The sequence below is a fragment of the Apodemus sylvaticus genome, chromosome 9 (genome assembly GCF_947179515.1).
Source record: "Apodemus sylvaticus chromosome 9, mApoSyl1.1, whole genome shotgun sequence".
Classification (NCBI taxonomy): Eukaryota; Metazoa; Chordata; class Mammalia; order Rodentia; family Muridae; genus Apodemus; species Apodemus sylvaticus.
In genome coordinates this window covers 80,672,482-80,686,467 of record NC_067480.1, presented here as the reverse complement: position 1 = coordinate 80,686,467, position 13,986 = coordinate 80,672,482, and the positions used below count along the sequence as shown (strand labels likewise).

Sequence of the window (13,986 nt, the reverse complement as noted above, 5' to 3'; positions counted from 1 at the left end):
TGCTCATGCAGCTGTCTTTGAGTCACTTCTGCTCCTGTGAGTAACCCCTCTCCCACATTCCTATAATTAGCCCCAATAAAGCCCATTGGTTCATCAAGTTGGACTTAGCCGGTATTTATGTTTTGGTCTGTTGTGAGATCCCTATCTGGGGTGAAAAAACTTGTGTTGAAATTCCCCAGGAAATTTATCACATATGTGCATAAGTACGATTACACATGTGCATATACATGAACACATACACATACAAAAAGAAGAAAGAAACGCAATAAAAAGAGAAAACCTACAATTCCACTGAGCAAGTTCTCATGTATCCTAGACTGGCTCCAAATTCACCATGTAGCTGTTACTTCTACCTTCCTTGGTTCTAGGAAGACAGGAATCTATAAACCCATCCACACTTGATTGTATAAAATGCTTGCGAGCAAACCCAGGGCAATACCCATACCAGACAAGCACCCTACCAACCAAATTACATCTCCAGGACAATTTCAGGTTTATGACCTAAGGTATTTCCAGGAACTATAATCAGAAATCTAAATATTTTCCCATCTTCTGGGGATAAAGATACCTTCACACATATAGTCAATATTCAACTTTCTGATATTTGACGTTCAGATTGTTCCAGAATGTATACTATACAAAATAGATGACTATCTCTAGAGGTTCGACGGTTTAAAAAAAAAAAAAAAAAGGAGACAGGCAGGCAGTAACTGGAAGACAATAAAAATACAAGGTCCAGAAAAGGGGACTAGCCACAATCCAATATTGATTAAATGTATTTGACAAAAACTCTGGAGCTGTTAATTAGAAAGGAGACCTTTTGGGGCCCGGAGAGATGGCTCAGCTGTTAAGAGCACTAACTGCTCTACCAGCAGTCCTGGGTTCAATTCCCAGCATCTACCTGTCACAATTGTCTGTAACTCCAGTTGCAGGGGACCTGACACACTGACATAGACATACATGCAGGCAAAACACCAATGCAGGTACAATAAAATAAATAAGTCATTAAAAAAAGAAATGTGACTTATCATTGAATGCAATGGAGCAGTAAAGACACAGATGAAATCTGAGCAACAGGAAGGCTACAGAAACCTCCAACCCTTTCCCTCTCTGTCGCCTTCTCTCCTGTAGCTCTCCGAGGATTATTAGGGTAGAGCAGCGGGTTTAGAGAATAGGTAAACTGTTCAATCTTAAAGTTTGGTCGGATTAGAAGGACAGAGAATTCTAAGGTCCCAAGGAGCAGGAACATGGGCTTTAAGTAGGGTGTGTTAGGAGAGAGAGGCGTAGCCGTACCAAGATAGACTCCTTCCACTTTTCACACCAATTATTCTTGATCAGTTAAATACTGAGCTCATGTTACGGGGCATGATGATCGTGACGACGCTACTTGTCCTACGGAATTGTAAAGGTAAATGCTCCTACATTCAAATCCAAGGGGCGCGTGCGTCGACCACAACCCAGGCAGCGGTCTAACCAGCCGCACCGCCCATCACCCACCCCCACTCCCTCACTGTACGTCTTCTCACGGGCCGACTCCGACGCCGACACCCCGCCCACCTTCCTGCCGGAAGCGGAAACGCCGCTCGCGCCTGAGACTTTTTCCGCTCCCTACTTCCGGAAGTGGAGCCGCTCCGTGCTTCCTCGCTATGGCGCTAGCTGTATTGCGCGTCCTAGAACCCTTCCCGACTGAGACACCACCGTTGGCGGTGCTGTTGCCACCCGGGGGCCCATGGCCAGCGACGGGGCTGGGCCTGGTGCTAGCGCTGCGGCCGGCGAGCGAAAGTCCTGCGGGGCCCGCGCTGCTCGTGGCAGCCGTGGAAGGGTCCGGTGCCCAGTGCGAGCAGCGAGGGCCCGGGCCTCCGCCTCTGCTGGTGAGCCGCGCGCTGCTGCAGGTCCTGGCGCTGGGCCCCGGGGCGAGAGTGCGAGCGCGGCTTGTGCGGCGGCCTCCGGCCCTGGGCTGGGCGCTGCTTGGCACGTCTCCGGGGCCTGGGCTTGGGCCTCGAGTCGGGCCACTGCTGGTGCGCCGCGGGGAGACCCTTCCCGTACCCGGTTCGCGAGTATTGGAGACGCGACCGGCCTTGCAAGGATTGCTGGGCCCGGGGACACGGCTAGCTGTAACCGAGCTCCGCGGGCGGGCCAAGCTGGGCCCGGAGAGTAGGGACCACAGGCATCCCCCACCCCCGCCCGTAGTATCTTCCTTTGCAGTTTCCCACTCAGTCCGGCAACTCCAAGGAGTTCTGGGAGGGACCGGAGATACACTAGGTGTGAGCCGGAGCTGTCTGCGGAGTCTCGGGCTCTTCCAGGGCGAATGGGTATGGGTGGCCCGAGTCGGAGAGTCACCAAACACCTCCCAGCCTCACTTGGCTCAAGTACACGTTATAGAGCCTCGCTGGGACCTGTCCGAGAGACTGGGACCCAACTCTGGGCAGCTGCGAGAGCCACTCGAGGACGGACTGGTGTTTGTGCCTGCCACTCTGGCCTTTAATCTCGGCTGTGACCCCCTGGAAGTGGGAGAGCTCAGAATTCAGGTCAGGAATGCTTCCTTTTCCCTTTGCCCTCTTTCCTGGCTTTACTGAGTTGAAAGGCTTAAAGCTGGAGAATTTAGGTCCCCTGTGCCTTGCAATGGGACTTTGCACTTAAGGTCTCAGTCTTGTTTACTTATTTTCTATTGTCAAACTGCCTTGCTGCATTAGAATGGTATCTGGGTACCTTTGACTTTGCTTTTCTTTGACTTCATGTTCTAACTTTATCTGATAAAGTTACCAGTTTTCCTTAGAGGCCTACCTAAACACGACACCTACATAAATCCTTTCATGATTTTATAACCACAACTTCAACATCATTTCTTCCTCCTCTAGCCTTTTCAATCTTTGGTAGGATACATATCTCACTTTTATAATTGATTAACACATACTGTCTTGTCCTCAGTCATATATTGTACATAACTTGAAAGGGCTCTGTGTTATCTTTGGTACTCCTGTTTAACATGTCTTATTAAATACATTTAAGAGAAGTTCTTGAAGTGTTTGGTTTCTGCCGTTTAAAAATACAGTTTGTGCTCGTGGGAGGACGGCTACAGTTAAGTTTCTAAGCAGATAAATGTATGGTTTAGGCTGATGCTGGTTCCAAAGGACGCCTGTAGCCACTTGAAATTAATTAACTAGTTAACACCAGATCTGGAGTTGATTTAACTTCCCTTAGGTGCCCAATGGCCATATGTAGAAACAAACCCATCAGTGTTAGGTGAGTGACTGGTTAATACTGTGAGGTGGACCTAGGGTGTGGCTCAGTGAAAGCCCTCTCCTGGCACCCAAACCAGGCAGACCAAACGCGTCCACTAAGATGCCCACACTGTCTGAAGAAGACTGGTACAGTGGAGGTCAGTCAGCTAGCCAGCCCTTCAGTGATGTCAAGACATATCTGAAGCTGGCTGTGGTGGCCCCTGTCTAGTTCTTGAGAAGCTGATGCAGGAGAATGACTGGGTGAAGGAGAAGCTGAGCTGTGGCTATCGCCTTTTCCCACAGCCAGAGGCCTGTCTCAGCAAAGAACACTTCCACCAACCCAGTGGCTGCCTGCTGTCATTCGGAGGGTTTGTAGAGGCAGGCCAGGGTGGTGCATGTCTGTAATCCTAACACTTGGCTGGTGGAGGCCATAGGATTAGGGTCTCAAGAGCACTCCCACAAACATAGCTACCAATCTGGGCCACGTGAAACTATCTCAACAACAAACAGGAAAATGGGACTTACGGAAATACATTTCCTCGCATCTCACTGGCTTTGGGGTGACAAGTTTCAAAAGCCCAGAAGGCTTGTCTTTACAGGCAGCTTTTTGGAACCAGCCAAGAGTTGACACACATTAGGAGAGCTTTTGGTTTTCGGAGGGTCACAGGTCTGCAGTTTGGCTGTCTCGGGTCACTAGCCTTGATAAGAGAAAAGACAAAAACGGCAGATGTAGCTACTGGCTGCTCAGAGTGTAAAACCTGACTCTTGGAGGTTGTTGTAAGGTGGCGATTGTTTCTCCATTAGAGGTATTTGGAAGGCTCCATCGCCCCTGAGGACAAAGGAAGCTGTTCACCACTGCCTGGGCCTCCGTTTGCTCGAGAGTTACACATTGAAATTCTGTCCTCGCCTCACTACAGTGCCAGTGGAGATTATGACCATGTTCTGTACCGGCACTTCCAGACACCCAGGTCAGCCGAGTGGAAAAGAACACCTCACCTGGTCCCCCTTCTCCATCCCATGTCTCAGATCCAGGTACCCCGAGCTACTAGCTTAAGAGGAGTTACATTATAGGCAGTACCGTGGCAGGGAGCCCTGGAGTGAGCATGAGGTGATTTGGGACATTCTAAGAAAGAAAGAAAAATAAAGGACCGTTTGGTAAAGGGAACTCCAAGAGAGCCAGGAGCCCTCTCTAGCTCTGGTCTCTGGTCTGGTTTCTAGTCCCACTCTCTCCAGTGTGGTCTTAAGTCTTAATTGTCCCCTAGAACATGGCCTGGGAAACTGGGCTGTGGGTCTTATGGGAAGGAAGCCCAGATGTGTCAGGAACACACTCCTGACTCCTGCCTGAGTGACGGAGGCCACTGTGTGTTGCAGGGTGGTCCAGGAAGGGGATGTCCTGTGTGTGTCAACGGCTGGGCAAGTTGAGATCCTGGAAGGAAGCCTGGAGAGACTGCCCAGGTATGCCGCTGCCTCCTCCTCCTGCAGTCCTGACTAGACCTGAGTGCACTTCCACAGTCTGCTCTCCACAAGTTGTGTATAACAATGTTGTGGCAAAGGATATTTTGTTATTGCTGGAGAGAGAAAAAAAGCACTTTCTGGTTCCCAAATGATCATAATCAAAGACAGGTTAAGAATCACTACCTATGCCTGGGTTATGAATGGTGGTGGAGTATTGCCTGACGTGGAGGATGGGGCAGCAGCTATATTTGATTCCTAATATACACAGACACACACAATATTAAGTAACATTTCAATGAAGCTGGAGATAACAGCTAAGTGTGGAGCACTTGGCCCGCTTGACAGGAGGCCCTGGGTTCAATCCCAACACACAAGCTGGGCAAGGTGGTGGACAACCTGGACGGCAGAGATAGAAAAATCATGAGTTCAAGGACAACTTTGGCTTCTTGGTGAGTTCAAGGCCAACCAGAGCTTGGGGGAAAACTTAAAAGACTTTGGCAGTCTGTGAAAGGAAGAAAATGTAACTCTACTCTGGGCTGTGGTCCTGTTTTCTCTAGACTGGTTTCCCATTTCCTGTAGTGTTTTTTTGTTTTTCTTTTGTGTTTATCTTGTTCCTGTGTATTCCAGAGTTCATGTTTGTGCTACTCACACTCACTTGTGGAGGTCAAGATTACTCTCAGGAGAAGGATCTCCCTTCTGGCCTATGGGTCTTGGGAATAGAACGTAGGTTCTGGGCCTTGGCAGTAGGGACCTTTACCTGCAGAGCAGTCTCCCTGCCCTTCTCTACTTTTCTCCGAGACAGGGTTTCTCTGTGTAGCCCTGGCTGTCCTGGAACTCACTCTGCAGACCAGGCTGGCCTCGAACTCAGAAATCCACCTGCCTCTGCCTCCCAGAGTGCTGGGATTATAGGCGTGCGCCACCACACCCGGCTCACTTTTAGTTTTTAACCACAGCCACTGCCAACGGAATAACTCAGAGGAAATTCATTTTGGGTTTGTGAGCATGAGTGCATGGGTGTGCTCCTGTTGCTCTCTGTCTGTTTTGAGCCAGGGTGTCTCTGTGTAGGCAGCTTGCCCTGGTCGGTCCTGTCTCCTGTGCTTGCTGGGATTATGGGCAGCTGTCTATAGGCATCTTTTATGTGGGTCTAGGGCTCTGAACTCTGGTCTTCATACTTGTCTGGGTAGTACTTCACAGGCTGAGCCATCTCCCCTGCCCCACTTACAAGAATTTTGTAGTAAAAACCATCTATTTTGAAGCCACCTTAGCTGCCAGTGGGCAGCTTGACCACTTGTAAAATATTTTAAGTAAAGGAGTTTGCATCTCAGTGGTCTTAGAGAGGCCTAGAGTATACTCTGTTCCAAGGTATCTTGCTGCCCAGGAATTAAAGGATGAATATTTAGTGAAGTCTCTAGGAGACTGGGTTACCAGCTGAAGTCTGCACTTACCCTCTTCCCAGTTAACAGCTTAACTATCTCTGGTTCTCTGTGCTGCCGACTAGTGACTGCTCAGCCTTGGATTGCATAAAGTGCAGTCACATCCCACGCCCATCAGATAGAACCAGGACGAACCTAGGGTCTGAGTGGTCTTTTTCTTTCAAAGGATGAAGCAATATTTAATAATATAATTTATATTTTATTTTTATTTGGGGACAGGGTTTGTCTGTGTAGCCCTGGCTGTTCTGGAACTCACTTTGTAGACCAAACTAGCCTTGAACTCAGAGATTCACCTGCCTCTGCCTCCTGAGTACTGTGATTAAAGGTGTGTGCCACCAAGTGACTTGATGGACCTGGATGGATTGGTCCCCAAGTGGGGCCTCCCCCTTCTCAGAGAAGGGGGAGGGGAATTGGGTAGAGGAGCTGTGGGGGAGGGGCCTGGGAGGAGAAGGGGCCTGCAATCAGAATGTAAAGTGAATAAGAAAACTCACGTGGGGGAAGAGATGTGTGCCACTATTGTCCAGATTATTTTGTTAAAAAGTGCATTTAATTTATAAAATGTGTGTTGGGCCAGGCATGGTGGCACACACCTTTAATTCCAACACTCTAGAGGAAGAGGCAGGTGGATCTCTGAGTTTGAAGTCAGCCTGGTCTACAAAGTAAGTTCTAGGATAGCCAGGGCTACACAGAGATATGCCTATCTTGAATTAAAAAAAAAAATGTGTGTCAGGAGCTCATGGAAATCAGAAGACAACTTGATTTTTAAAAGACTTTACTTATTTTATGTATATGAGTACACTGTCACTGTCTTCTGACACACCAGAAGAGGGCATCATATCCCATTACAGATGGTCGTGCGCCACCCAATGTGGTTGCTGGGATTTGAACTCAGGACCTTGGGAAGAGCAGTCAGTGCTCTTAACAGCTGAGCCATCCCTCCAGGCCCCCAGAAGACAGCTTGTTAGAGTCAGTTCACTCCAGCCCTGTGAGTTCCCAGGATTGCTCAGGTAGTCAGGCTTGCTGCCAGTGCCTTTACCTTCTGACAGGCTGGGTGGTCCCAGCACTGATTTATGTTTTTTTGGTTTTTTGAGACAGGGTTTCTCTGTATAGCCCTAGCTGTCCTGGAGCTCACTCTGTCGACCAGGCTGGCCTCGAATTCAGTAATCCACCTGCCTCTGCCTCCTAAGTGCTGGGATTACAGGCGTGCACCACCACGCCCGGCTCCCAGCACTGATTTTTTAATTTACTGTGTGTGTTGTGATCCAGCTTCTTACGCCTTTTTGGGGTGGGAGAACTTGAGACAGGGTCTTTCTGTGTAGTTCCCGCTGTCCTGGAACATGATATGTAAACCTGGCTGGCCCCCTGACTCACGGATATCCTCCTGCCTCTACCCCAGAGTGCTGAGCTTCAGGGTTTGCACCACTTGAGCCTCAATTACACTCTGAGGTTATGGATTCTAGTCCATTCTAGGAGACACAGACCTCTTTTATTATTTTTTTTTAAGATCTATTTATTACATATAAGTACACTGTCACTGTCTTCAGACACACCAGAAGAGGGCGTCAGATCCCCTTACGGATGATTGTGAGCCACCATGTGGTTGTTGGGATTTGAACTCAGGACCTTAACCACTGAGCCATCTCTCCAGCCCCATAGACCTCTTTCAAAATAAACAAGTGTACAACACAGTGGATTCTGCCGTAGTTACAAAAGTGCAAACGGCCCTGATTCTTGAACTGTCCTAACCACACAGAGAGACCATAGGCACGAACAACCATTCCCTCGTCCCCTGCTCCTGGCAGTCACCAGCCTGTTGAATGGACTCACAGAATGCATGAAAAATACTCATTTTTAAAGCTTCACAGGGGAGCTGGAGAGATGGCTCAGCCGTTAAGAGCACTGACTGCGCCGGACGGTGGTCGTGCACACCTGGAATCCCAGCACTCTGGGAGGCAGAGGCAGGCGGATTTCTGAGTTCGAGGTCAGCCAGGGCTATACAGAGAAACCCTGTCTCGGAAAAAAAACCAAATCCAAAAAAAAACCAAAAAACAAACAAACAAAAAAGAGCACCGACTGCTCTTCCAGAGGTCCTGAGTTCAAATCTCAGTGACCACATGGTGGCTCACAACCATCTGTAGAATAGGCATCTGCTGCCCTCTTCTGGTGCGTCTGAAGACAGCTACAGTGTACTCATAAACATAAAATAAGTAAATAAATGATAAAAGTCAATTGATCAATCACTAAAGCTTCACAGTAATTCACAGAGGATTACCCTCTCCGTCCCAGTCCGTAGCCCAGCCTGGTGTGTCTTACAACCTTCCTGCCTCAGCTTCCCCAGGACTAGATGCCATGATTCACGAATGTAACTTTAGTCTAACTTTAGTTAGAGTTAGGTGAATTATTGAATGAAAATCAAGGGATGCTTGCGTCAGAGATCTGGGACCCCAGTGCAGATCTGTGGGAGGGAGAGACTCTTCTGAAGCTGAGGGAAGCAGCCGTAGGTTGCTGTGTGTAATGATGGCGGATTCACCTTTCTGAGTAGGCGGCTAAGCCATGTCCCGGAGAGATGCCCTCCGGGGTTATCTGATGGTTGTAATGAGGGGGTTGCCCTTCTGCACCCTCATTTCCTTCCTACCCAGCCCCCTGCCCTGCCTCATCAGTCTCAGGGCACTGACCTGTGCTGCTCCTAGTTGGTCCTCTGTGAGAAAGCCACCCGCTCTTGGAGAGGTGCAGTGTACTCAGATACATAAAAAATGTGGAGTCTTGGTCTTGGGTCGCTGACCCTCCTTTCTTACAGGTGGCGGGAGGTATTTTTCAAAGTGAAGAAAACGGTTGGAGAGGCTCCAGATGGGCCCGCCAGTGCCTTCCTGGCCGATACCACCCATACCTCTTTATACATGGTAAGGCCTTGGGAGGGAGGAGAGCTTCAAAGGGGTAGGGGCCCTCTCTGTAGAGCCTCAGCCTCAGCGGGGTTCTTCCTGCTTTCACAGGCTGGTACCACTCTGAGTCTTGTCCCACCACTACCTTCAGGAAGGTCCCCACCATGGGACAGCTTGTCTCCCCCAGGCCTGGAGGACTTGGTCAATGAGCTGTGTGCTATCCTGAAGCCTCACCTGCAGCCTGGGTGAGTGAGGCCACAGCAGGAGGTGTGACTCCATCCAGGCCATGAGAAGGACTCAGAGTATCCTGTAGAGCAGCATCCAGGGAAAGTTCCATTAGTCCACCCAGAGTCGGGGTCCACAGCCAGGCACCCGGTCAGGCCACAAGCAGACTCCTGGGCAGCTGTCTCTGAAGCTGCTTTTCTGCTTGGGGGGCCCCTGGTCCATCCTGGCCTTTACCACCACATCCCCCAAAGGACATAGTACCACCCTCTAGTGGCCCAAGTCCACATCCAGACCCCTCCAGGTGCTCTTCAGACCTATCAAGCTAGGTTTCACTGAAGGCTTGCTGGTCTGTGGCTGCAAAATGTTCTCCGTGCTTCTGCCAGAGCACCAGAGACAACATGAGACAAGGCCTCAGACTGTGGAGACGGCCTGGATGGGGATCAGGGGGGCACAAGGAGAGACAGGGTGCTTGTGAGATGCAGGGGTCCCTGTGTTACTGGGGTCTTAACATTTGGGCAGAAAATGGGGGACAGTGTCTGTTCTCTAATTGCAGAGGAACATTGCTCACAGGAGCCAGCTGTGTGCTTCTGCGGGGTCCCCCAGGCAGCGGGAAGACCACAGCAGTCACGGTCACATGCAGCCGCCTCGGGCTCCATTTGCTGAAGGTGAAGGCCTCTGAAGAGAGCAGAGCTCAGATCCTGCCCTTCTCTCTTCCCGTGTTCCCTCGTTACCATTTGGCAGCCCTGACACCTCAGCCCCATGATGCTCAGCTGCTCAGAGGTCCCTTCAGGACGGAGGGGTTTCAGGGCTGCACATTCCAAGCCTTGGATCGGTGAACAGAGGCTCGCACAGGGCCAGTGCACCTCCCCCACCCATCCCTGCTCACAAAGATGGCCTGTGCCTTCTGACTCCTCCCTCCTCTCGGCTCTAGTCAGACTTCTCCCTTTACAGACACATTGGTCTCTTCCGCAGGTGCCGTGCTCCAGCCTCTGCGCAGATAGCAGTAGGGCTGTGGAGACGAAACTACAGGCCGTCTTCTCCCGGGCCCGCCGCTGCAGGCCTGCAGTCCTCCTGCTGACAGCTATAGACCTTCTGGGCCGGGACAGAGATGGGCTGGGTGAGGATGCCCGCGTTGTGGCCACACTGCGTCACCTCCTCCTCGATGACGACCCTCTCAGCAGGTATGGCTAGAGCGGGCAGGTTATGAAGGGGAAGGCCCCCGTTCCTCAGTTCCTCACACCCTGCTAGCTTCTCAGAAATCTCTCCTACCTGTCCTTGGGGCCAGTTCTTAGGAGCGTCCAGAGGCAGGAGAATGCGGTCTAGCATTCTGAAGGAAACACTAGGTTGAAGCCTTTGTTCTCAGTGAGCTCCCCGAATGAAGCAGAGTCTCTGAACAGTTTGTCCTCCATCAGGGGATAATAGTGGGACTCATCCCTCCCCGGTCCTGCACACCAAGCTCAGGAGCGAGCAGCCGTGCTCCTACCCCGCCACTCCCCTGTCTGCAGGAGCCCTCCTCTGATGGTGGTGGCCACCACAAGCCGTGCCCAGGACCTGCCCACCGATGTGCAGACGGCATTTCATCATGAGCTGGAGGTGCCAGTGCTTTCTGAGGGTCAGCGGCTCAGAGTCCTGCAGGCCCTCACTGCCCATCTTCCCTTGGGCCAGGAGGTTAACCTGTCACAGCTGGCACGGCGCTGTGCGGTGAGCATCTGCCCAGGCGCCCTCACAGGTTCCCTGTCACACATAGGTCCCCAAAGCCTCTGCTCCAGCGGGAGGCCAGACCTGGGGCTCTGCCTCCTGTGCCCTACCCACATGTCCTTTGTGCAACTCCCCAGGGCTTCGTGGTAGGGGACCTCTATGCCCTTCTGACCCACACCTGCCGGGCAGCCTGCACCAGAATCAAAGCCTCAGGGTAAGACAGACTCCTCCCCGGTGGCTGGGAGAGTGGGGTGAAGGCAGTGGCGTCCTGGCAGAGAGGGGGTCCCTCTGTTGTTTGTGGCCTGGTCCTTTTTTATCCTTGGGGCAGGGACTCACTGTGTAGCCTTGGCTCGCCTGGACTCACTGTGCGGACCAAGCCAGTCTTGAACTCATAGGTTACCTGCCTCTGCCACATGAATGCTGGGATCAAAGGCATGGCCTAGACCTCTTCAAAACTCTCCAGCCTCAGCCGCCCTGATGCTGGGGTTCCGGCTGTCAGCCTAGCCCCCGTGGTGTCCTTTGTAGTTTGGCAGGTGCTTTGAGTGAGGAGGATGAGGGGGAGCTGTGTGCGGCTGGCTTCCCCCTGCTGGCCGAGGACTTCGGGCAGGCACTAGATCAGCTGCAGACAGCTCATTCCCAAGCTGTGGGAGCACCCAAGGTGGGGATCCCGGTCCTTGGAGGTGGGGCAGGAGTGCTCTCTCCGTGCACGTTGCTAACCACTGGTCTGCCTTCTAGATCCCTTCCGTGTCCTGGCACGATGTGGGTGGGCTGCAGGATGTGAAGAAGGAGATCCTGGAGACCATCCAGCTGCCTCTGGAACACCCTGAGCTGCTAAGCCTGGGCCTGAGACGGTCAGGCCTCCTGCTCCATGGGCCCCCAGGCACTGGCAAGACCCTGCTGGCCAAGGCAGTGGCCACCGAGTGCAGCCTCACCTTCCTCAGGTAGGCAGGGCTCTGAAAGAATGTGGGGGGCTGGGAGCTGTCGCAGGTGGGTGGGGGGAGGGGAGGACAGCAGGAGTTATGCGTGTCTATGGGTCTCGTTCTACTGCTCAGCGTAAAGGGACCAGAGCTCATCAACATGTACGTGGGCCAAAGTGAGGAGAATGTTCGGGAAGGTGAGTGAGCAGGGGGAGGCCCACCTGGGCCCTCACCCCCTCCAGCGGCCTTGTGCACTATCTTCCCCAGCTGCTGCCTAAGGTCAGGCCCATCTGCCACCCTCCCCGCAGACTCCTTGACACCGCCCTCCTGGGGCCTCTTTCTCAGTGTTTGCCAGGGCCAGGGCGGCTGCCCCGTGCATCATCTTCTTTGATGAGCTGGACTCCTTAGCGCCAAGGCGAGGACGGAGTGGAGATTCTGGAGGTGTGATGGACAGGTCAGGGGCTCTGCGAGGGGCGGGCCCGAGTCTGGGGTCCCCCAGGTGGGAGGGACATGAGGTATATCACACACACACACTGCGAGAGGTGGGCCGGAGTCTGGGGTCCCCCAGGTGGAAGAGACATGAGGTATATCACACACACATACACACACACACACATATACACACAGACACACACACACACACCTTGAGTCCTATCAGTCTCCAGATCAGGCCTCTAAGACAGAAGAAGTTCCTGCCCTTCTGGTTCAGAGCTAGAAGGGACATTAAAAAGGAACTCTGAGGAGGCCACCTGTGTGGCGAGGACACGGGCAGAGCTCAGCAAGGGACCTTGCTGAAGCAGCCTTCAGAGAGAAGTGCCAGCCACTGGTCTGAGGGCTCCCACAGCAAGGACTCTCTGGCCTCTGCCTCCCTCCCTCCCTCCGTCCCTCCAGGGTTGTGTCTCAGCTCTTGGCTGAGCTGGACGGGCTGCACAGCACTCAGGATGTGTTTGTGATTGGAGCCACCAACAGGCCAGACCTCCTGGATCCTGCCCTTCTGCGGCCCGGCAGGTGGGGACCCCAGACCTCCCTCCCCCACGAGGCTCCTGTGTTCCTTCACCTCTCATGGGTGACAGCCCTGACACTTCTGTCTGTCTCTGCAGATTTGACAAGCTGGTGTTTGTAGGAGCAAGTGAGGACCGGGCCTCCCAGCTGCGTGTCCTGAGTGCCATCACACGAAAGTACACAATGTCGGAGAGCTGGGTGGGGGCTGAGGGTGGCTGGGGGGTTGGGAGTGCCAGTCAGCGTGGCTTCTGAGGGTGGAGGTGAGGCCAGCTTTTTTGTTTGTTTATTTGGATTTTTTCGAGACAGGGTTTCTCTGTGTAGCCCTGGCTGTCCTGGAACTCACTCTGTAGACCAGGCTGGCCTCGAACTCAGAAATCCACCTGCCTCTGCCTCCCAGAGTGCTGGGATTACAGGCGTACGCCACCACCGCCCGGCTTGAGGCCAGCTTTAACACCCCTGTACGGGTGTGTGATAGGTTCAAGCTGGAGGCCTCTGTGAGCCTGATGAACGTGCTGGATTGCTGCCCGCCCCAGCTGACCGGCGCAGACCTCTATTCCCTCTGCTCTGATGCCATGATGACCGCCCTCAAACGCAGGGTTCGAGAGCTGGAGGAAGGTGAGCCCACCGGGCAGCCCTGGATGGGAAGCAGAAAGCTACGGGAGACAGTCCCAGCCCGGGTTTCCAGAGGACCGTCTGAGCAGGAGGTGCCTCCCCAGGCTCCGGCCTAGGCATAGACCACAGCCTCTGTCCTTCAGCTAGGGTCGGGGCTCTGGCCTTATTCTTCTCACCACCCCTCAGGGCTAGAGCTGCGGACCTCGGCGCTGTTGCTCACCATGGAGGACCTGCTGCAGGCTGCAGCCCGGCTGCAGCCCTCGGTCAGTGAGCAGGAGCTGCTGCGATACAAGCGCATCCAACGCAAGTTTGCCGCCTGCTAGGTGCTGCCTGCTGCCTGCTTCTGCCCACCTGGCTGAAGGTACCTACTGCCTGTCACCTGACGGCTGCCTCCTCCCAGAGATCCCTTGGGAGCCAGTGGAGGCCCTCCTGTTCAGGAGGAGAGGCAGGGCTTGGCAGCCTGGGATCTGTGTTGAGGTACCATTTCTGGGACAGAAAATAAAGTGTATACTGCCCCCTACTGGTCTTGTGAGAGACTGTGGTG

At 52.9% G+C, this 13,986-nt stretch overlaps 1 protein-coding gene across 2 annotated transcripts; it reads left to right on the top strand.

The window, feature by feature from the left end:
• Positions 1–1,592: 1,592 nt before the first annotated feature.
• Pex6 (peroxisomal biogenesis factor 6) lies at positions 1,593–13,962 on the top strand. Of its 2 annotated transcripts, none has more exons than XM_052192073.1 (17): positions 1,593–1,871; positions 4,026–4,189; positions 4,593–4,676; positions 8,907–9,009; positions 9,100–9,233; positions 9,767–9,878; positions 10,186–10,394; positions 10,719–10,914; positions 11,049–11,125; positions 11,437–11,569; positions 11,647–11,852; positions 11,964–12,025; positions 12,174–12,282; positions 12,720–12,836; positions 12,929–13,006; positions 13,306–13,445; positions 13,629–13,962. In XM_052192073.1, exons 1-17 carry the CDS (start codon positions 1,647–1,649, stop codon positions 13,763–13,765), a joined length of 2,286 nt encoding a protein of 761 aa, XP_052048033.1. In that variant the 5' UTR covers positions 1,593–1,646; the 3' UTR covers positions 13,766–13,962. The 2 variants fall into 2 exon arrangements, with proteins under 2 accessions (XP_052048033.1, XP_052048032.1); XM_052192072.1 differs by having other exon boundaries at positions 1,593–2,528.
• Positions 13,963–13,986: the final 24 nt, after the last annotated feature.